At 40.8% G+C, this 23,705-nt stretch overlaps 1 protein-coding gene across 4 annotated transcripts; it reads left to right on the top strand.

The window, feature by feature from the left end:
• Positions 1-2,244: 2,244 nt before the first annotated feature.
• hlx1 (H2.0-like homeo box 1 (Drosophila)) lies at positions 2,245-5,691 on the top strand. Of its 4 annotated transcripts, none has more exons than XM_078557014.1 (4): positions 2,245-2,911; positions 3,368-3,466; positions 4,152-4,336; positions 4,869-5,691. In XM_078557014.1, the coding sequence occupies exons 1-4, from the start codon at positions 2,443-2,445 to the stop codon at positions 5,190-5,192; spliced, it is 1,077 nt and encodes a 358-aa protein (XP_078413140.1). In that variant the 5' UTR covers positions 2,245-2,442; the 3' UTR covers positions 5,193-5,691. The 4 variants fall into 4 exon arrangements, with proteins under 4 accessions (XP_078413140.1, XP_078413139.1, XP_078413138.1 ...); XM_078557013.1 differs by having other exon boundaries at positions 2,367-2,911; positions 4,149-4,336; XM_078557012.1 differs by having other exon boundaries at positions 2,367-2,911; positions 3,368-3,532.
• Positions 5,692-23,705: the final 18,014 nt, after the last annotated feature.

Raw genomic sequence — 23,705 nt, 5'->3', positions numbered from 1 at the left:
AATAGTCCCATGACTGTCGTAACGACCTCTAAATGACTGAAATATTTCCTTTTACAGCTCCGCAGCACCTGAAACAACTGTGTAGCTCAGTGCCCGCTGAGCCATTTCTCCATCCTCTTCCCCATATTGTTATGTCTGTCTGATTGAGCACAGAGATTCATTTCGCTATTTGTGTCCCGGAAAGGTGTCATTGGAATATTCTAAATGTATCAGGGCCAAAGAGAGCCTTCCGGGGCTAATCATTCTTAAAGAAACCAAACAATAGGAATTATTATGTACTGCTCCAGCAGAAACGATCCCGGATTATTATCATAAATTAAAATGACATGTATATAAAGTAAACCATTTCTCAGACTAATTGTGTTCCAAAATTTAAGATAATAGGAGCTTGGGAATACAATCCTGGGAGTGCTATTGCATGCACTGAGCTAGGTTTGAAAACTGGAACATTGTGCCATTACCATGAATTATTTCTACTGTATCAGAGTCGGAGACATTAGTTAAGAATTGAATTTTACCCATGGATTCCAAATTGAAAGCGGAAATATCTCCTAACCATTTCACGCTTCTGACCTGAGAGATGATATTAATAAACAGGCTTTATATATATATATATATATATATAAAAACCCTGTTTATTAAAACCGTATATATATATATCCAAGTTAAAAATGCTTATCCCCCGGGAATCTAATTGGTTTTTTAAATTAAAATTTGGCTTGTTGGTTTTCCCAGTCGTCCTGGGGTTTATTTCTGGTCTTTTAGGATCTTTAATTCTGTGGCAAATTTAGGGTCAGTAGAGCTATAGGGAGCAGTGCTGAAATTGAAGTTCTCATGTGCATCAGTCGAAGGACTGAAGTCGGTCCCCTCAGATTTCTTTCGCTTCTTTCTGTGGCACTTTTCATGTACAGGAGCGGATTTGCGTCACAAGTGCAACTTGCGAAACGAGATAAAGTTGCACAAATATTGAAACCGGAAGTTCTAGCAGTCATTATAAAGTTTTTCTCCGGAAGAAATAAGGATTTCTGCTGTATCCTAAAATACTAAACAGGTTCTATTTTAAGTAAATCTAACAGGCATATCCGCTCATTTACTTCGCGTTTAAGCACATCAAAACAGGATGGCTATCAACGATGTGAACTTAATAGAGCTGGACATTTCCTTCACTCTGAAGACTGGTCCAGAGGGAAAAAAAAAGTCTTTACATATTTCCAATTTAAACAAATACTTAACAATGTACTGAGCACACACAAAGCAAGATGTTTGCCATTGTTACCGAGACCCATGATAATAACTCCTATGCAATAGGTATTGTCATTACACCAATAATAGAGGTTTAAGGTTAGGACTACAGACAGATCCAGGACAGCAATGTTCTTTTTAATAGCACGCTGTTATAAGGCCAATTGGGAGGTAAAATACAAATGTCCTGCCTTGTGAGGAAAGTTGAGGCTAGTAGTGTTCGAGGTACATTCAAAGTGGAGTTGTTTTTCAAATGTTGATTGTACATACATGAGCGTTCACGATTATGACATCTCTTTGCTAGGTTGCTTTCTTGGATAGCGCATTCCAATTGCACCAAAACCTCTGCGATATTAATATTTCAGGTTAAAGTGTGATTTGAGCCTGACTTACAATATTCTCCGAACAATTTTCCTCTGCAGAAGGCACCGGCTCCTTACTGAGATACAGCTCCACAGGTACAGGATGCCCTATGGTGACTCACTCAAATGATCATAATTTATATTAGTTCAAAACATAAAACTATTTCGTTATCCTATTGCATATGATCGGATGTAGTTATCCATTATTTTCAAAGAAAACAAAATGTACAGTTTGACATCAATATAAATTAACTTTAAACGCGCTCTTTTTGAATCTTTGATTTGTTGGCTGATTCTTAGATTAGTTAAAGCCACACAAGTCTACAAGAGTGGTATCCATGTCTGTGCACAAAATAAACCTCAACAATGCTCAGATATTGTATTAAAAGGGAGGATCACCAGCGGACGGGGTATTTAGCAGGGCTCACCTCAAACATTTTTAATTATAGGGACTTTTTGCAAAAGTTGCATACAGGCTTTCCTTGCTATATGAAAAATACCTTTTAAAATAATGTTGCTTCCAGCTTTCAAGTCTGCTGGATTTCCTCAGTTGCAGCTGCAGTGCAGTAGGAGGAGCTAGCAGCTGCATGGCTCTCACTGCCATTGGTTGCGCTGGGAGGACGCGGAGCCAATCATAGTTGAACAGTGGCAACTTCTTCCCAAGCCTACTTGAACCCTCTGCCAAATGTGCAGATGAGTTTTAGGAAAGTTTTTTAGTTTGCAAAGTCAAGTCCCCACCCCACCCCCCCACCCCCGCCCCCAAGTCTATTTTAGATCGTATCTTTCACGTTTTCACCCTAATTGTTATTTCGAAAAGGGACAGAGGGCGGATTGCACAATGTACGCCACAGGACTAGCTCCATATTACGCCAGTAATTTCAGCCTCTGGTCTGCCTATTGCTCGAATGGCTTTTTGGATTCGGTGAAGAAACCTTCCTTTTGCATCGCGGACATCCTGCACCTCAGCGACACCGAGAACATGCCGAGCGCCCCGCCGCCTCTGCCGGGAGCATCGGCCGTCGTGGCCCATCTGAGCGGATCCCACGCCATGCAACCCTCGGGCTCCCCTGTGCGTCCCACTCCCGTGGCCCCCGAGCGCATCGGCAGCTTCACTCCGAGAGTCTCCCCGGCCTCTCCTTACCAACGAGCCCCCGCCATCTGTACTTCCTCAGCGGCCAGGATTCACCTCGCTGCCGCTTCGATGCAGCGGCTCCCCGCTCCCAACAGCAAAGACCTCAAGTTCGGCATTGACCGCATCCTATCCACCGACTTTGACTTTAAAATCAAGGACTGTAGTAGTTTACGAGGTAAGCCGCAGGCCAGTCGTTTTCGCTTCAAACACCAGTAACAGTTCCTTCGGAAAGTGACACTCTCATTTTGCAAATTGAAAATCAGCAACCGTTGCTTGTGAAAGTGATGGGAAAAGCGGGTTGCTTTCTGGGTCGGCTATAGGGCCACATTGATTTGTACTTATGCATTTTAGTGTCTGTGTATGGGGTGGGATGGATCCTTAAGGAAGTAAGAAGCCAAGTGACGGGAGATAAAATGTACCATGAATTTCTGTGGGTGTTGCTTTGCCGGGGAATGCGTTTCTCCCGGGTTTCGGTAAATCTAGGTCTCGCTTTCTTCCTGGTGTGATCAGCACAAACTGACATTTGGGCTGGCCATTGTTTTGAGGATTGACCGATCTGAATTTGAACTGGATTTTCAAAGGCCGGCAGTAAAGACGCTAATGCCCCCCTGTTCTCCATTTGCCATTGCAGATCTGACCTCGCTGATGGGCACAAGTCGCCAGGCTGGAGTCCACCTCTCTGTGCAGAGTTCCGCCAGCCAGTTTTTTGCGTCTCTGGACCCTGGACTTGGTGAGCCTTCCTCAGTTTTGACCTCCAGAACCTCGTCCCAGCACCATTATCAGGACTCTTTTCCAGGTTAATAGTCTTAATTCGCCAATTTTCGCCACAGAGAAAAAAAAATCTGCTTCAGACGTGCACGTTACAGTATTCCAGTATTGGAAGGCGATCATTCCACTTAACGCGCATTTAATCTCAGGGAAATATTTATGCTGCATACGGTAAACCTGTCACCACTCGGTAAATATATGCTATAAACCTGAAAAACCTTTCGCAACCTATTTATCACATTTATTAAGTCTAATTTGATGACTTTAAACCCACAAACAAAGCAAAAACCTCCTATCCATATTCTGTATGTGGAGGACATTGATTAAAACAGTTCGATTGTATCTGAAAAGGATCCCAGTCGGTGAAATTGCCAACGTTATAAAGGCCGTATTGAGTGAAACCAGGAGCAGCTCCCTTTTAACCGGCACTATTGGATCTGTCAAACTGCAGGCTGAAATGGACACCTCATCCCAACTCTTGAAAAATAGCAACAACGCGTGTGATTTTCAATTACTGACTCTTAGTAACGTTTAAAGCAGATTAGGCTTCACATTGGAAGCTTGTATTTTTATTTTGTTCTGTGAAAGAAAATGGCAGAACTCCTTGCAACATTAACACTGATGCTACTTTTTATTTTAACTAGCAGGGCCTTATGCTGTCCTAACGAAAGACACCATGCCTCAGACGTACAAACGGAAACGCTCCTGGTCCAGAGCTGTCTTCTCGAATCTGCAGAGAAAGGGACTTGAGAAACGGTTTGAGATCCAGAAGTATGTGACCAAGCCTGACCGGAAGCAGCTGGCCGCGATGCTGGGATTGACTGATGCCCAGGTTAGTGCTTAAAATATGATTTACTACAATACCCTGTTGAGCAGTCTGTACGCACAGTAACCATTTGGAAATGTGAAATGCTGGCATATAATGGTCTTACAATTCGTCACAAATTCAGCTATAATCCAACGGGAGGATGGAAATTCAGAAGTAAGCGGCGTTAAAATCGCTGCATAAGTAGGCGATTGAAAAGGGCTGTCGGCCTCTATATAATGCACTGGCTTTAATTATTAATAAAATGCGGTATTATTCATATGAAGGGAAGCTGCAACGTGGCTCCTCTAAAACTGTTAAACGGTGACCACACTGCTTTGATGGAGTTGTAAAAACTCTTAGCATAGAGGAAGTGGTAACTTGTGCAAAACCAGGGCCGCGTTTTGTAACACCCGTTCTGTGGGAGAGTCGATGAAGCTAAAAACCAGCCCATCGCCAACACAACAACCTTCTGGCGCTGAGTAAACAGGAAAGGGTCGGACTTTAAAAAAAATATTGACTTCTTTTGAAATTCTGGGATTTGTCCTTCTCTCACCAGGTGAAAGTTTGGTTCCAGAACAGGCGGATGAAGTGGAGGCATTCTAAGGAAGCTCAAGCCCAGAAGGAGAAGGAGAAGGAGCAACTGGAGAAACCAGCGTCTGTGGAGGGAGAACAGCGAGTAAGGGAGAGCCAGAGTGACAGTGAGAAAAGTGACTCCGAATTGACTGACATTAATGAGAAAGACATTGAGGTGAACGAGTGTCCCGATCACAAGGCCACTGTCATCAGACCGGGGCTAGCCTCCTTAAGTACTGCAGCGTTAAAGCAAAGCGTCTCACCGGCACAAAGTGCCCCAGCATCTCCGTTGCAAATTGTGCTATAAATGTGAAATAATTTTACCCGCCCCCCACCCCACCCCCTCCCCACCAGGATTACCACGAGGTAAAGGACATTTTTTTCCAGAAGAAAGGAGTAAGTTATATTGTTGCGAAAGGAAGATGAGAAATAGATCGTACTCTCAACTTCCTACCTGTAAATTGCAAATATGTAAATACAGTGTTTGACACGAGAAATCATACGGACTTGTTTAAAAAAATCTCTTTTCGAAGTGAATGTTTTTGTATTATAGGTTTTAATGTTTTCACATTGATTTCCATGTGCTTACTGTATACCCAGCTGGATTATTAGAGGCAGCCGATTTATACATATTTACCGAAGGCAAAAGGTTTTCAGCACCTCTGTTTGCGCTCTCACCATGTACTAACATCCAGAATGCCAAGCCTCTTCACTTAATGATGGCCAATATTTCATTTTAATGCCAGTTGATTCGAAAAATTGCACTGATCGTAAATGCAGCCAATAAAATGGGTATACTGTTTTAAGGACGCTTCGTTTGTACTTGTTGGCAATCTTTTTGCCATCTTCTGTTTCTCAACATATAGGCCCTCAGTCATGTTGCACCAGAGACCAAAGTAGTTCCTGCATGAATTTGGGGCAATGTATTAAATACTAATACTTCCTAATATATTTATTCTCGTACTTTGGAGAATCATCATTGTTCTTTAATCAAACATACCAAGTTAGAAAAGGTAGTTTAGGTTCAAAATACCCAATTAACGATATTTAATTGTGCTAAATTAATAAGTGTTTTAATAACATATTTTCCCTCTATTTTTTGTATTAGAATAAATTACTTGAATGTTAAATATAAAGACCACCCCCCCCCCCCATAAAAAAAGAGATAATTTGTTGGGATTGTGCACAAAAACAGGAAAGGTTGGTCATGGGCTTTTCTATATTAATACTGTCCGTTGAAAAAAAAAATCAACTTTAATAATGCCCGCGCTAGTGGCTACTGAGTTGGCGCTGTTAAAAAAAAAATCTCTACACTATTTCCATCGATGTACACAATACTTAAAAAAGACAAATCGTTCCTCAGTGATAATTAAGTTGCTTATTGTAAGAGGGGCAGGCGTTAATACGGCAAAAGCATGTTTCTGTTGTAACGAACAGTTGCTTAAAAACACAGCTCTAAATGTGTTTTATCTGTAACCCCGTCTCTGACACACTTGTCACCAGACTGTTTATTTAACTGGCTATGCCATGCGACCATGTGGCTCCAGGGGTTGGGTGCAGGGGACTGCAGGCCAGTACCATCCGTATCAATTGAGTTGTGACCCCCGCACTCCCTTGTCTGGCCACGCTCGTAAAGGACACCAACAACGGATTTTCTGCTTGCTGTCAGATTTCAAGTCAAACCCACATCTCTCGGGTATTACATGGGGCGGGGGGGGGGGGGGTGGAGGTGGGCGTGGAGGACAAAAATCACAAAACGATTGTCAATTTTAGAGGATAACTTTCAGAAGATCCTAAACATAGTGACGTGTTTCTCAGGAACCTATTTTGAGTTATCACCCGTGAGTTCCAGCGATACTCCAGCTAAATGTAAGATGCAATATTTACACTTTGTTTAATCTCACTTTTACTAACCGATCCGCTCAAAAACAAAAGGAAAAAAAACGAGTTTACCAAGATGAATGGCGTGGAGTACAGTTAGGGACGGTACAATTGATATAAGACCAGGTGTCACTTAATCATTCGATTATATTTTACAACATAACTCAATCTAACAATAAAACATTTTGGATGGTCAATTCCCAGTAAATGTGCCAGTAAATTGAACTTTCACTAGTTGACATTTTTGGATCGCTGCTAATGTAGGTCACCGAATCTGATCTGACGTATCGTTGACAGAAGACAGCAAGGTTTGGAGCTGTGAATATAAAACCAGGCTGAATCCCGTTTTCTTCACCTACTTGCGCTTGACTTTGAACATTTCCTAAATTCAATGCACAGAATGATTTTTAAAAAAAAAAATTAAGATACCTGGACATGAACTTTAGTTTCCAGCAGTCTGAGTATAAAATACCTCACTCCACTTGCAAACTCCCTGATTCTTGGCCTACCTAATTGCTGCGTTTTCAAGCGAGATCTGTCAACATTAGTGAAACGCTAGGAGCGGGACTTACGCTTTTTGAAGAAGTGAGAGAGGTCATAAACAAGCTTAAATGGATCTGTGTTAATTTTAGCAGAGAGTTATTGCAATATATGTTACACTTTAAAGCAGGTCGAGTGAGTCTTGCTCTAAATGAGGGACACTCGACACGTATGCTTATTAAAATTACTCTAAGTTTAATGGCGTGACCCAGGGAAGGTGCAGATTATAGAAGGTAGGGTAATGATCCTTCAGCCCTGGACTACCGAAACTGATCCAAGCCTGTGTGCATAGGACCTTGCAGTTATTAATTTTCCGCTTGGCGGAAACGGGACGTTATAAAGATAATGGGAATTAAATAAATTTATCATCGCAACGTATTTGTGCTTTTCTTTAAAAAAAAGGTTTGAGGTTAACTGTGATTTTGCATAAACACAACTCTAAGGTATCAAACAATCTCCCAGATATATAAATACTTTCAACAGAAGCAATAAAATGACCATTTCATACTTAAGTGGAGACAAAGCAAGTATTAAGGCAGAATACAGTCCTTAATATCCTCCCTACCATCTCATCAGCCACAGCAGATGGTAATATTGTCCTGTTTACTTCCAGGACCAATTTAACTTGTCCTTTTATGAGGGCAGCGACAAGTGTTCGAATTGGTTTGGTTCTGATGGATTTTATTTCATTCTGTGAATAATTCCTATACAGAAACGATAAACAATACACAAGGAAATTCAAGGATTACTAGCCTACTAAAATAGATGCTCATCAGCACATTTTTTGTCACTTCAACAATCACGTAAACTTTCATTTATCCATTTGAAACAAAAACCGTTAGATTTGTCCACGTGTTGACCTTCCTCGACGTGGTCATAATAAACATTAGCCATGGAGTTTCTCTCTTTATGTTTTGCATAGTCTGAAATCAGAAACACCACCTCAAATGGAATATTTTTTTCTGCTGTTGAAAATGCAATAGACGTTTACAAAGTTTGGGGAAATTACATAACTCCTCCCCCACACCTGCCAGTGCTTCTTATTGAATCTTCTGCCCTCCCAGAAATTCTCCCGTCATAATGCTCTACGACAGTCAGATGTGAAGTTTAGTACTGTAGCTAGATAGCCATCTGTAATGGCTGTTACCTGCCTGGGGACATGTATTCGCACAGGGCACTAGGATTAAAAATCTGCTCTAAAGTCTTCCACCTGGAAGTTGCGATATCTGATACACTGGAACAAAAATAAGAACAATTCAGTATTAGAAGAAATTCTTTCCACAGTAGACTGCCCCTGTTAAACCCCCCTGGACTGGCTGGCGTCCACCAAGACAGATTGCTACATCTATAATGTCAACTTTCGCTTCTCTCAGTAAATAAACGACCTTATTATTGCTGTTCAACGCTCATCAGAACTCATGACCGTTTACACTAAATCTTTATTCACTTTTTAAAATAAACACCAATTTATTAAAATTAAATAAACTCCGAGCTGATGTTTTGGCAAGCCAAATCTGTTATCAAGATTTTACTAACTAACTGAAGTATGATTGGCTGTGAGGGATATTAAAGACTCATTTGAAACCCAGCTTCAGTATCTCGAGTACTAAAAGGAACTGATATTAAATGCATATAGCTGGAGCCTCCAAATTAATGGAAAGAGCCGAAGGAAATGTGGGCATATGACTATTTCCTTAAAACGACAATGGAACGTACAGGCTATTGGAGAGCTTCTGTACAAAGTTCCATTTAAAGTCAGCTTCCAGCTAACAGAATGGCAGCAACTTGGCTGTAATTGTCAATCGTTTATTTACAAAACCGTAACTTGTACTGTGTCCAGCCAAGCCACACGCTTACTTGTCTTCATCTTTTTAAAATAGCTCTTTTGCAAGGTTGATGTGGAATTACTTTAGAATGTCGCACTGGGATGAATAATGAAGGGCATAGTTTAATCTCTCTCGCCCCCACGAAGGCATTACACAGATATTTAAAATTGACTGAATTGGTGCACATTACACTGCTGGAGATTTACAGCCAAATAACACATTGCAAAGGAAATGTTTTAGCCGAAATTTGTAAAGTGAAAATCAACACCATTAAGAGCATAATGGAATTTCACTGGTCTATTTATATTGCAGTCCGAACATTCAACATCTTCCAGATTATCGGGGTTGGAAGAGTGGGGACAACTCTAAACTGGCACATTACTGACATCAATAATTTATACAAGGTGAAGGATAAACATGGCCCTGCAGCTCTTAGCGTTTTGCGTACATTTAAAATGGAGCAATTTTTAGTATAGGGCGATTTCTAAATAGCTTTATTTAACAAGTACGCACCAATGATAACGGGCAAGTATATATACTTCATGAAAAATATAAATATGACCAATCGACCTCTGAAACATTTTATTACAAAGTAATGGATGCCATTATTATTTGATAGACAGAAAACGTATTTAGATAATTGGGGCCTTTTGACCTTCTGGTGGTACCTCCATAGATCACCGTACACCAGGGTGGTTGGCAGTTTTCTAGGATGATGCAAAGGTTTTGGGATCCAGCCATAAACATGCAATTAACTTGCTGAGTTTCCCTTGGTATTGGGCTATAAACAAATTGTCATTGCAAGGCCTCCAACCCCTAGTTATGCGGGAGAAAGGTTCTTGTTTGATTGATGTATTGTCCGCCCTCGCATTGGACACAAACAAACGGAGCCCTCGGCTCTCGAAGAAAGCAGACTCTTCCCTAAACATCTCTGGGATGTACAAGAGCTGGGAAATTCACAAGCTGGTGGCTGGTAATCATCCTAATGAGCTCCATTAAGCTGATTATTGATCTCCAGGTCTTCCCGTGAGGTCCAGTTAAAAAGGGAGGGAGGGTCTCATGTGGGGATGACAGTGAGTCCGACCACCTGGCTGGTCCGAATGCACATCATTGACTCGAGTCTACTAATTAGCGCTTTATGGGTCAGATGGCGGGATTAGACCAAGTTTTTAGTTTTTCTTTAAAAGAAGTGGAAACAGCTGCAAAGAAAATACAACTTGCTTGCCATCGATACACGCTAACACCACGGCTATTTTAATTGGGTACCTCCTTGAATACCTCATCATAGGAAGCCTCACACAATGATCTGGCTTAATTTTGAATTTATATCGATTCCATAAAGCATAACTCAATAATAGGCATGATAAGCTCTTGAAAACATATCGAAGCATGTGTATATAGCGCGATACAGCCAACACTGACACAATGCCCTCACAATGTCATCATCACGCAGAAAGTAAACGATATTCAGGTTTAAAATGTCACGACTTCCTTTCAGAAAGAAAGTATTGACCTCATTAGGCCTACGAATCGTACAGAATTCGGGGTTGCTTGATAAACAGTTAAAAGCTAAACTTTTCGAATGGTCACATCGGTGTCCTCACATAAAATGTGAACGTGTTGTGTGGGAGTCGTGGGTAGACAATTTTAAAATAGTTCCTTAAACCGGGAGTTAAAAATCTGTCAAAAAATATATTTCTGATAAGCATATCTGGTCCGTGTGTTGAAGGTCTGAAATAGGCTGCTCACTGGCATATTGCAGCTATTTAGGTACTTCATACATCAATAATTCACGTCGGTATCTAAACATATCACAAGATTGACATATTTTGGCATTGTTTTTCTTTGTGTTTCCAAAACTCAATTCGTAGCCAGCGCCGACATGCGCAATTAATGAGGGTATTTCCGTAATCCCACTATCATGCATTATAACGTTTCAGAAATCATTTAATTTATGATCTGACTGCACTATAACTCACAACTATAACAACCCATCATAGCGTCCAGCTGTTGCGGAGATTTTCTCTGTGTTCTCCTATTTCATAAAATAATGAGCGACATTGATTTGAGGCTATTAACAATATGCATGTTCGCCTATATACACATACAAAATAAGTTAATATGAAGATCCAATTTTTCTGGGCTAAAAAAAAATGCTGGAAATCTCAAATAAAAGTAGCGATGATGGAAAAGTGCAGCGGTGCCCAAAGGAGAAAAACAGGCTAGTGTTGCGGGTTTGATCCTTTATCAGAAATATTCCATCGAAGATTCGCAACTGGCATTTTTAAGTAAACATTTTTTTTCCAAGACAAAATAAAGTTTTCAACATGGATTATGTAGGTTGCCAAAGCACATTATATGTAAGTGCTAATAAGCATTTACTTTGTTATTTAAAAAGTAATATTTTAACCGCGTCTATGTCACAAAGTGGGAAAATGAACACTGTAATCTGGAACTGAAATCGTCTGGTTTATAGTGTCAATAATGAGTGCATTTAATTCTGCAAAGCATATCTTTCTGTGCTTGCTCTGCTTTATATCTATCCGTACATTTGCTTTAAAACAGGTTCATAGTTTATTTACACAGACTTTACTGTCTCTTTTGCTGTCTTAATCACTGCTGTAAAGTTTGCCCGCAGATATAATAATAAAAAGGTGGTTTATTTAGTTTAGAACGTTTCTATAATCAATAAAAGTTCTTTGTTATCAAACAGCACATTTACTACTAAATTTTATTGCCTGTCTTGTGGATTAACTAAGAGACATTAGTGCACCATAAATGGAATGACTTTTGATTCCTAGCAGCCGGGAAGATATACTTGGATTCATGAAATACAGCCATCCATTATACTGCTGATATCTGGAGCCAGAATATATACACAGACTATAAATTTCACTAGCTCTGCAGTACAGTACTTAAAGGCATTACATCTCAACCGCTAACATTCTTTACATAAACGGCTAAAAGGGATTAAATTAGAATGCCTATGAAAGAAGATGTTGAGCCAAAGAGGTTCGTGCTGTAATTCATCAGCTGGATATGACTCTGATATTCAACAAATGGGTTCTGTAAAGAGCCACAGCCCGACAAGGTGACATCGTTATACTGTCCTAATGATGCATAGGTTCGTGTAACGCTTAATTCATCGAATGCTTCCTCAGGCATTAGAGCAACTCGATGGAGAATGTTTTGGCTAGGTGGAAATTTTCTAATGCTAAATAACTTTTTTCCCCCCCTCCTGAAAGAGTATTTCAGAGCAGAGTAAACTGAAGTCCGAGCACAATGGATTCAGCAATAAAGGGGGGATCTCATCATTGCACCATCATCAAGTAAAATTATGTAGGCTTCAGAATTAAAATAGAATCAACAAATATGTTTTAATAGCTGAAATCATTAAAAGCACTGCGATTACTTGTATTGTGTGGAATGTGAATATATCTTTTTAGTTAGATGCGTGCTCACCTTATTTCTGAATGAAACTCTAATAAGAATGATACGACTAAAATGATAGTTACAGCAACATACAACAATGAGACACACAGACACACACACACAGTATGTACAGTCTCACTAACACTCCCGTTTTTCACATTTTCATCGTGAATACTGGATAGATCATTTCGCTCTGGTATTTTCCATGACTGAAATTGAAGAGTCGGGCCTAATACAACTGCAATCTTCATTTTCAAACCATGGTTTTGGGAATCCTTGAAAACTCATCCGTGTGGATCATAATTCAAGTGCAGGCTGTATTTACTCTGATCCTTTAACTCTTGGCAGAGGCAGTGTTGATGCAGGGAATCAGCTAACCATTTCATAGTAGCTTACAAGAAGTTAACAACACTTTTAGAATTAATTTACTGGCTGCAGTGCAATGAAACGATAATTGAAAAATATACCAGGCTTGCAATTGTTAATATCTTTCTAAAAGGCAGATGTATTTAACATCCTTTATTACCGACAACCTATACTTTCCGAATGCTCAGTAAAATGTAAAAATCAAATCAGCACGAAAACCGAATATGGCAAAAACGCGGAATGTGCGAGAAGTTACATTTATTTAGCCATTGTATAAATAATGCAATAATATTATGATAAACTTGTCTTGTGGTTAAAATAACAACACAAACATTTATATCTAATAGTTTATGGCAACCGAATAAAAACATGGGGATGAATAAATAATTACGCTTCCCTCGTTGCACAATAATTTGTTAAACGTGTATAATTGCAGAGAAATTAACATTTTGGATATTATCTGACATTTATTTCGCAGTCTACATTCAAAAATTACATCTTGAGAATTAGGTGCCGCTGTAGCGATCCAAGAGTTTTTTTTCTCGAAAAATATACTTTATTCATTAAAAACCGGGAAGATCATTACAAAACATTTCTAAATGGCCATCACAAAAAGTGCAATCATTTTCAACTTTTACACATGGATCACGAGGTGCTTCAATACAATCAATGAATATTATAGTCATTTCAATATGGTCATTACAGACAGACAGTGCAATGGGATTGGAGTTATCGACATACATCATGTTGCCAGTTCTGCTCAATGATCCACTTGCACGATTGTAATGATGGTCGAAGCTGTGAGTACTATTTTGGGAAACACATTATGGACTGTGTTGGGCATCCTAATACTCACCACTTTAATACAATGCCAACATTTTACTTTAATAAAAGTTTTCTGCATATCAGTGCGCGCACTCTCTGTCGGTGGCGCGCACGCACACACACACACACACACACAAACACATAACTACAATATGCAGGTGTTAATGTTTTGTTATAACCTGATAGATACATTAAACCATTCGTATAGGAACCTGGGAGAAGCGAGCTTCATCTCCAATTCAGTTCGATAGGAAAAATTGCAAAACTAGCTCTCGCCAGTAAATCATCTGCTGTCTGAAATAAGCTGATGAAACAGAATAAGGTATGGAATTTAACTTATTAGGGCCTGAAAGCGGTCTGTTAAATCAATCAGTGTCTGTCAGCCACGTCATTTTATTTTTTAACAAGGAAACCATAAAACATCTCCCTGACTTGTGTTTTTAATGGATGGGGTAGGAAATGAATGCAACTGTTTGGTGTCACCCCATTACAGGAGCAACGTGGCTTTCCTTTTCTGGGGGGGAAGGCGCGGAGCCAGTGGGGTGCAGAATTCACAGCTTCCTCTCCCAACTTCCAGGCGAAACGATCGCTGAAAGGCTTGTATATCTCAATCGATCCGAATTACAAGACGTAAATTAAAATATGATTTATTTGACATTAAGACTGCAGTCATAAAAGGCTGTCTGATTCAGGCTGTGGGAAAATAATATCTTTGATTGAGGTCCCCCCGAAGACTGGTAGGTTTTCCCTGTTCTGTCGTGAACAGTATGGGCTTTCCTGCTTTCCGGAAAGAGGGAGATCCTCTCGAGAGATGCAGCTTTCCGCTTTGCAGTTGCAGCTTGAATTTCACTTTACAATCTTCTAATAGTCGGCGGTTAAATCCGGGACCATTTAGCGCGCTAAATAAACAGATCAGCATAATTGTGATTCTGGCGATTTCTTTTTAATGTTTAGAAAGTTATTTATTACACCGAGTGAAAGTAACTTTTCTTTGGCCCGCTTTTGGTTTGATTTCCTCACTCCAACGAAAACAACCTTTATACAACTCCCCATGTTAGGGGTCATTCAACATTTGTACAAGAATGTTGACAGTACTCGATTTCCCAGAGGGGTGGGGGGGAAGACGGACAAAAATATAATTTTTATGCACGTTGCCTTACGCCGATATCTAAAACGATGTTACGTGTTCGTGGTTTGAATCTACCGGTCTCTCATCGACTATTTTAAGACATCTCGTGAGCAAATGGAAGGCCCTTGTATAAATCCTTGATAATGAAACTTACTTGTAAACTGTGCTAAATTTCTCGCTAGGCAATGATTACATTTAGAAACCAGTCTCTTTTCAAAATAAGGTCACCTGTTTTGACTGAAGTTGGCTATAACTCAGGGATTCTGGCAACTATTACATTAACAGAATAGACATCCACCCCTTACCAACACCCTCCCCCCCACCAACACCGCAGTACCCACACTAGCACTATAGACTGTATAACAGGGAAGAACGAGTAAGCCTTGTGACTGTACAACAGAACGATGCCGCACACTGACAAGATTGCTGCTTTAGGTGCGAAGTTTCCATAACCTTTATTGTTTATTTATTTTAAACATTTCACAAAGGGTTCAATCCAACCAAGATTTCCGTTTACCCGGACGATTGAACTGATATCTTGATAACTTCCATTTGAACCAATGACCAGACGAAGGGGCGAAGGTTATTCATTCTTCGTTTATTCGCTTTTAGATCAAAGAATAATTCCGCTTCCCTTGTTTAATAATAACTACATTGTATATATTTATTTCACTTTCCTGACTACGTGCAAGAAGTCGATTATTGTCCACGATAGGACTCTAGGCTCTGCTTCCCAGCCTCCTGTAGTTGGAGCAGCCATTCAGTCACGTTTCCCTGAAGTCATTCTACAGCCTAAAATCACACATTTTAATAACTGTTACATTGGGAGAATGGTATAGAAAAAAAAATCTCTCGCATATGCACAGAAACAAATGAACGAGGATCTAAGTGACGGAGGTCTTGGCAGAGGATGCTGGTGTAAAGTGTAATTGTAATGAATGATCGTTCTCGGTGGTGCAGCTACTGGGCATATTCGTGATTAAGTGACCCGTTCTTGTCATGTTGAAATAGGGCTTGGCTTAATTTTATATTAAACGTTAAATTATTGTTATAGAGCCAATGTTCCTTTGTTTGTAAAATTCTGTATTTTTCTGCACATCATGTTCTAACTTCTGTTTCACATCCCTTCAAAAAATTGAACAATATGCAGCAATGAACCCAGGAGAGCACAAAGATTTGCGGGTATCTTTTGCTCTGTTATGACCTTAAAGGAAAACTTTTAATAAACTATCATCCCCGCCAACTCCCCGCCCACCCCCGCCCAGTGCTTAACTTTATACGTGCAATAAAAATGAGATAGCCAATAAAGACCTACACACGGTTGGTTTAAAGGCTTTATTCAGGCAGGTGTTAAGGTGTTAACTTCCCATCGTTTCTTTTTAATTAACAGATCTGATCCCCACCCCCACCCCTCTAAAATGGCGAGAATTTTTGTGGTCCGCTTAGAATAAACATTACCCTAGCATAACCATTGACAGAGTAAAAAGGAGGCGGATATAACACAATAATGGGTGACAGTGAAGACATAGATACTAGTGTGTTGTTACTATCTGCCATCACTTTAATATAAACCACCCCATACAGATCCGTAGTACATAATTGTAAATAAATCAGCAATAGCTGATCGTTGCCATTGCTCTCTCTCTCTCTCTTGTGGCTCTTTATTTCTTATATGATGCGAATTTTATTGAAGAAAAATATTTTTGATGCCGATTTCAATCAAAGCTGGCTTTCTGCATTGCGAAATTTCAAAAACAGTAACATTAAATCAATTAGGAAAACTGTTTCTAAAAGCAGATATTCATTAATTTTAATGACATTTTCACAGCTCAAAACAGTTCCAGGGTTCCTTGGAGGTTTTATTGAAATAATTTAAGTGCGCCGAGATTTTCATTTTGTTTCAGGAATATTCACGTTTATGTGAACGTCGATTCGCTCGTTCTGATGTTCAGTTCGGTTGACATTGTCAGACCAGTTAATGCTTCGTATTTCTGAAACACTGAGCACTAACTGCTAGAATAGGACCCATTCCAATCTGTGCACGTTGACTTTTGAATTGTCAGTTGTGTGATTAAGTGCACAGTTAAGCGCCATTTATTCTGGGATTGCCTTTGGTTTTGAAAGCTCTGGAAGAGTCATATGGACTCGGATCGTTAATCCCGCTTCTCTCTCCACAGACGCTGCCAGACCTGCTGAGCTTTTCCAGCATTTTCCGTTTTTATCTGCTATTATTAAAGTTCTACTGTCGAGTATTTTTAGAATTAGGCTAACATTTATTTGAAAAATCTGAAATAAATGTTTCGTTTTCTCGAACCTCTATGAGTATCCGGTTCTCCACAGTTTCTGACGATCTATTTAGTGACAGTCATACTTGTGAACAGGCCAGTGACAACGCAAATGAGAGATTAATGAGAAATTGAGGCGAAATGGAAGATGAACTCTAACGAAAAGTAAGTCTACAACTTTAAAGCAGATATGAAGTTTCTCAGTTAAAATTTTGTTTCCCAGAAATTTTGTTTCCGTTGGTAAGTCAACTACAAAATTACCAAAACTTCATGCTAAAGTTGTTACCTTGCTCACTCTGACACGTATCCACCAAACATGGAACTAAACGTACGCAGAGTCAGAAAACAAGGGCGGTTTGCGTTCACTTGGCGCCTTTCAGCCTTCAGGAGTCCCACAGCGCATTAAAGCTGATGAATAACTTTTAAAGTGTGGTCACTGCTATAATGCAGGGACCAGGGCAAATTGCGCACAGCAAGCTCCCATAAGAAGCAGTGTGATGATGACAAGATATTGTTTAAAGCCTGGTTGATTAAAGGATAAATATTGGCCAGGACACCGGGCATAAGCCGCCTGCTCTTCTTCAGAATAGTGCCATGGGATATTTTACACCCAAGTGAGAGCCGACAGGGTTTTGATTTAACACCGTAATCGAAAAATCGCAAATTCCCGGATTTATGTTTTAATATCTAATCTGGTTTAGCCTTATTTGGAGAGGTGGGGATGCATGATTTGTTTAATATTCCCAGAGAAGAAACAGTACTAATTCCGTCCCGTAGAGGACAGAGATACCTTCCTGTCATCAATAAATACTTTCATGTGTAAGGTTATTTGGGAGGTGTTTGTCTAAGCGGCTTGTTATATCTACATCTTGAGAGAGACAGAGAACAGTCCTGCCGGGTATGCGTGTAGTATGAAGCTGTAGAAGTGCTCAACGATCTGTAAATTAGGATCCGTAGCAGCACATGTCAAGGTTATTAAAGCGAGCCACATATCATATCTTTGGGTGCTGGGGAATGCTGCCCTATGCGCTTCATCCAATAAATAGAGGAGTCTACTGAAAAACAAATGGTACAGTGCAGCCTGAAGAATATATGACCTTATGGCCTGGCATGGTTAGAACGAGAGCGTTGCGTGGCGTTTATGATCTGATGACAGACTGAAAGTGCTTGTGCTCTGAATGCAAAGAAAGTGTTAAATTTCAGCATCGGTCGCAAGTTGCATAATATTGAACTATTAGTAGTTAAGACTTGGAAGTCAAAATGCAAAACTCAATTTTTCTAATTCTGTTAAATTACATTTCTTAAATCAAAACATGCAAAGGCAGGAATTGAGACTGAACTTCAGTTTGCTGCATTATTTGTGTGGCCACAGGACTGAGGATATACCCAGGCAAACATTTGGCAGTAGGGATGGAAGTACTAGGCCAAATGTGATATAAAACATAATCTGTACACACTGTCTAGCAAGGTAATTACAGTGAAGCTGGTAATGTAGGATGGTATTGTGGGACTAAGTAGGAATCTATTGAAAGGGGAGGCAGTGCATTGTGGTATTGTCACTGGGTTACTAATGCAGAGACCCAAGGTAATGTTCTGCATGCCCAAGTTTGAATTCAATAAAAAAAATCTGGATGACAATTCTTGATTGCTGTAAAAACCCACCTGTTTCACTAATGCCCTTTAGGGAAGGAAATCTGCCATCCTCACCTGGTCTGGTCTACATGTGACTCCAGACTCATAGCAATGTGGCTGCCACTTAAATGGCCCCTGAAATGACCTAAGGACATAACTGACAGACTAGAAGATGATTGTGGTTGTTGGAGGTCAATCATCTCAATTCCAGGACATCACTGCAGGAGTTCCTCTGGGTAATGTCCTCGGCCCAACCACCTTCAGCTGCTTCATCAATGACCTTCCTTCCATCATAAGGTCAGAAGTGGGGATGTTTGTTGTTGATTGCACACTGTTCAGCACCATTTGCAAATCTTCAGATACTGAAGCAGTCCATGTCCAAATGCAGCAATACCTGGACAATATCCAGGTTTGTGCTGACAAGTGGCAAGTAATATTAATGCCACACAAGTGTCGGGCAATGACCATCTCCAACAAGAGAGGATCTATTCATTGCCCCTTGACATTCAGTGGCATTACCATTGCTGAATCCTCCTTCTTAACATCCTGAGGGTCACCAGTGACCAGAAACTGAACTGGGCTAGCCATATAAATACTGTGGCTACAAGAGCAGGTCAGAGGCTGGGAATCCAGCAGAAAGTAACTCATCTCCTGACTCTCCAAAGCCTGTGCAGCATCTACAAGGCACAAGTCAGGAGTATGATGGACTACCATCCACAAGCCTGAATGAGTGTAGCTCCCACAACACTCAAGAAGCTTGACACCATCTAGGGCAAAGCAGCCCACTTGATTGGCACCCCATCCACAGACATTCAGTCCCTCCATCACCGACGCACAGTGGCAGCAGTGTGTACCATCTACAAGATACACTGCAGGAATTCACCAAGGCTCCTTAGACAGCACCTTCCAAACCCATCACCGTTACCATCTAGAAGGAAAAGGGCAGCAAACACATGGGAACAGCACCACCTGGAAGTTCCCCTCCAAGGTATTCATTATCCTGGCTTGGAAATATGTCGCCATTCCTTCACTATCACTGGGTTAAAATCCTGGAACTCCTTCCCTAACAGCACTGTGGGTGTACCTGCAGTGGTTCAAGAAGGCAGCTCACCACCACCTTCTCAAGGGCAATTAGGGATGGGCAATAGATGCTGGCCTAGCCAGCAATGCCTGCATCCCATAAATGAATATAAAAATAAATGATACTTTAGACTTTTCCATTAGAAAGAAGGAGCTTTGAGTGGAATGACTTTGTGCGTGGTGCATCATGTCCACAAATATGGCTATTGACAATAACAACTTATATTTATACACCACAGTTAATGCAGACAAGCATCTCAAGGTGCTTCACAAAGGCTAATCAGATAAGAATGGGATTTGTTTTCAGAGGGATGCTAAAAAGTGTGAAATAAGTGGGTTGTAAGAAAGCCCTAAAAGAGGGGTTAGGGAGTAGGGAAAATAATTCCTGTGACATTAAATGTGATTTGATGATTACTTTTGTTAAATCATATTTAACACAGAGGGTTAACTTTGGTTACTAATGGCTTAATTAGTTCAAGCTTTTATTAAAAAAATACAACTTAATGCAGTATTTTTGAACTTTCTGCATCACTTCCTGAGCATCAAGCTTAGACATGGCTACTTCTTAGATCATTAACAGCTCTGCGACATTCCAAGCTCCATAGGACAGCAATTTTTTAGAATATTGCTCATGCACAGTTACACCGAAACAGAATCTAGTATTATTGTAATAACTATACTCTATATTAGGAGTAACTTTCTAAAGTATTAATCATAAATTACAATAATAATTAGAAAAAATAAAAACCATTTCTAAGTTTCTGCCTTTGCCAGATCATGAGTTTCTGCCCATTTATTTGAACGGAGGTATAATTACGGTGCGCTGGGAGCCGTGGTGGAAGGCGGAAGAATCACCTGGGAGGCTGCGTGTCGGAGGCCCGAAGCTGGGAACTCTGGGGAGGCAGCGATGCCACATGAAAGGAGGTAACAGATCACTAACAAGAGCATTATGTCAAGTTAACGTACCTTTGAATGCATTTAAAAGCTGCTCTCTGAATTTAACAAATGGTGAATGGGGTTCACAGGTCTTCATATACCCGACCATTAAAAGGTGGTGATTTCCGGGTGAGGTCTCAGGCTCTGGGGAGGAAGGACAGTGATTCTGCAACTGCCTTCCCGCGAAGTGAAAGCTTTCACTGTATTGAGAAAGAAGGCCAGCGAATGTGTGTAGAGGGGGGGGGGGAGGGGTCAGCTCTGAGAGGCTGAGAGGCAGAGCTGTGAAAGGGAGGGGCAGCTTGAGAGGCAACAGCTGGACTCTGCATCCAAGTGAAGCCAGTGAAGGGGCTATCATCTAAAGATGGGACTCATCCAGCAAATCTTCCTCGACCCATGGGCAATGGAGGAGAAGCACAGATGAAGAGTGCAGCAGACCCTGAGGCACCATTACAAGGCAGCAAAAGCAGCAAGAGGTGCTGCCTGTGGTTGGGCAGGCCGCACCATGACACCATTGGGAAAGGCAGCAGGAAAGAGGCTGAAGATGGCTCCTACAAAGTTCCAGAGTGTTCAGAAGTAACAAGAATTATGTACAGTTGTCAGGGCACTTGAGCCACAGAAAACTTTACAAGGGAGTCTGTCATTGACATTTGTGTGATGTTGCAGGATGACTTGCAACCGATGGGACTGGGTGGACATCTGATGCCAGTGGCATTGAAAATCACCACAGCATTGAATTTCTACACCTCCAGCTCTTTCCAAGGATCCACTGGGGACATGCAGGAAATCCCATGCAGCTTCACACCACTGCATTAGGGAAGTAACCAACACACTGCTTAAGAGTGCTGGGGTGTTCATGTAGTTCCAAACTGAGCCTGCTAGCCAGACTGAGAGGTTTGTTGGCTTTGGGGCCTTTACAGGCTTCCCACTTGTGCAGCGTGCAATAGGTTGCACACATGTGGCCATCAAGTCTCCATCTAAAGAGTCTGCAGCCTTCATCAACACGAAGGATTTCTATTCCATAAATGTTCAGATAGCATATGACCACTGGAAGTGTATCCTGTAGGTGTATGTCTGTTTCCCAGGGGGTGGTCATAGTGCATATGTGCTCTGGCACTCCCAGCTGCCACAGTTACTTGAGCCCTTTTCATGCCTTCATAAATGGGTCCTCGGTGACAGGGGACACTCTCACAAGACATGGCTACTGACACCAGTGGGGAACTCGCATTGAAGCTGAGGAATGACGCACTGCCTGCTATGGATTTATCTGGGCCATAGTCAAACAGATAATAGGCCTAAAAACAAAAAACTACTGCGGATGTTGGAAATCCAAAACAAAACAAAACAAAAACAGAATTACCTGGAAAAACTCAGCAGGTCTGGCAGCATCGGCGGAGAAGAAAAGAGTTGACGTTTCGAGTCCTCATGACCTTTCAGGGTCATAATAGGCCTGCTCAAGATCAGATTCCATTGTCAGGAATGTTCAGGAGGAGCCTGGCAAAATGACCCAGCAAGGGTTTCCAGAATCATAATCATCTGCTGTGCTCTTCAGAATCTTGTGCAGCAGAGGGGTGAGGACTTGGAGCCTGAGGATGTAAAGGAGACTGAGGAGGCAGGACAGCAACGTCAGCCGTCTACACCAGAAGTCAGAACCTTGGAGATACGCACTAGGGAGCCCGTGGCTCCCTTATTCACAGCCACTTCCAGCAAGCAGCAGGTCCCTGAACTTGCTGCCGCACACCACCAGCAAGTCAGGTCTTTCCCACATCTAATTAGACATATTACTTACCACTGTCCAATGACCAACTTCTCCAAGCCAAGTGGCATCAGTGGTGGCACAGAAAGGAGCTGTATCACTGGGAAAGTCTCCATGGGAAATTTAGTGGGTCCAGAGTCCTAGCAGAAAGGATGACTATGACTGTGGATAGGATTTCAAACCGGTAAGATGGGGGAAGGAAGCTGGTGGAAATAGTGTCAGATTAAAGGTGAAGGAAATAAGAGTGGAGACAAAAAGTCAGATCAAGGAAAGAAATGAGTGACATAAATGATTAGAGAACACAAGCAGTTATAAAATATAAGTATAAAATGATGGTTAAAAATGAAGTGAGATGAATAGTTAATATAAATGAATCAAATCACCTGTACAGCATTGTGCACTGTGTCGGAATTAAATGGGGGGACTGGAAGCATTAATTTGTAGTCAAGGTCCAGATGTAGCGGGGATAACTGAAACATAGCTATATAAAGAAAAGTACTGCAGATAAATATTTCTGGGTGCAACATATTTCGAAAGATAGAGAAGGAAATGTATGGTTGGGGGTGTGGATACCTGCACTGATTAGGCATAACATATTGGCAGTCAGAAAAAGGGACATAACCAACCTTGTTATGGAATCCAAATGGATAGAGATAACTGATCACACCAACAGGGATTTCGGCAGACCTCATAGTGTGAGGGAAGTGGAGGAAGAAATGCATGAACACATTTTTAAAATAAGTGAAATATAGGGTAATATAAATGGGAGAATTTAAATGTCCCCAAATGAACTGGCAAGAAGAGAGAGGGAAAAGGGAAAAGGAAATGACATTTTTATAGAGTGTACAGGACTTCTTGCTTACCCAGTATACAAGAATCCCAACTGCTAGATCGAATAATAGGAAATTAGACAGACAAGATAAGAGAAGTAAAGGTAGGGGAACATCTAGGCAATAGGATCACAACATAATAACATTTGAAATATTGATTTAAAAAGACAAAAATAAAGAGCAAAGTAATAGATTGGAAAGAAGTTAATTTTGAAGGAATAGGAATGGAACTAATGATAGTGACCTGGGGGGGAAAAAATAACAAACAACAAGATAGAACAGCAATGGGAAATATCTAAAAAGTG

This window comes from Cetorhinus maximus, chromosome 14, assembly GCF_964194155.1.
Source record: "Cetorhinus maximus chromosome 14, sCetMax3.hap1.1, whole genome shotgun sequence".
Classification (NCBI taxonomy): domain Eukaryota; kingdom Metazoa; phylum Chordata; class Chondrichthyes; order Lamniformes; family Cetorhinidae; genus Cetorhinus; species Cetorhinus maximus.
Note: the sequence above shows the minus strand (reverse complement) of the source record. Positions and strands in the feature narration are given on the sequence as shown.

Excerpts from the sequence above, each read along its gene's own strand:
- hlx1 (XM_078557011.1), top strand. The coding sequence starts at position 2,443 with ATGTACGCCACAGGACTAGCTCCATATTACGCCAGTAATTTCAGCCTC. Across the intron at positions 3,533-4,148 it reads TTATCAGGACTCTTTTCCAG|CAGGGCCTTATGCTGTCCTA; the intron begins GTTAATAGTCTT and ends TATTTTAACTAG. Across the intron at positions 4,337-4,868 it reads TGGGATTGACTGATGCCCAG|GTGAAAGTTTGGTTCCAGAA; the intron begins GTTAGTGCTTAA and ends TTCTCTCACCAG.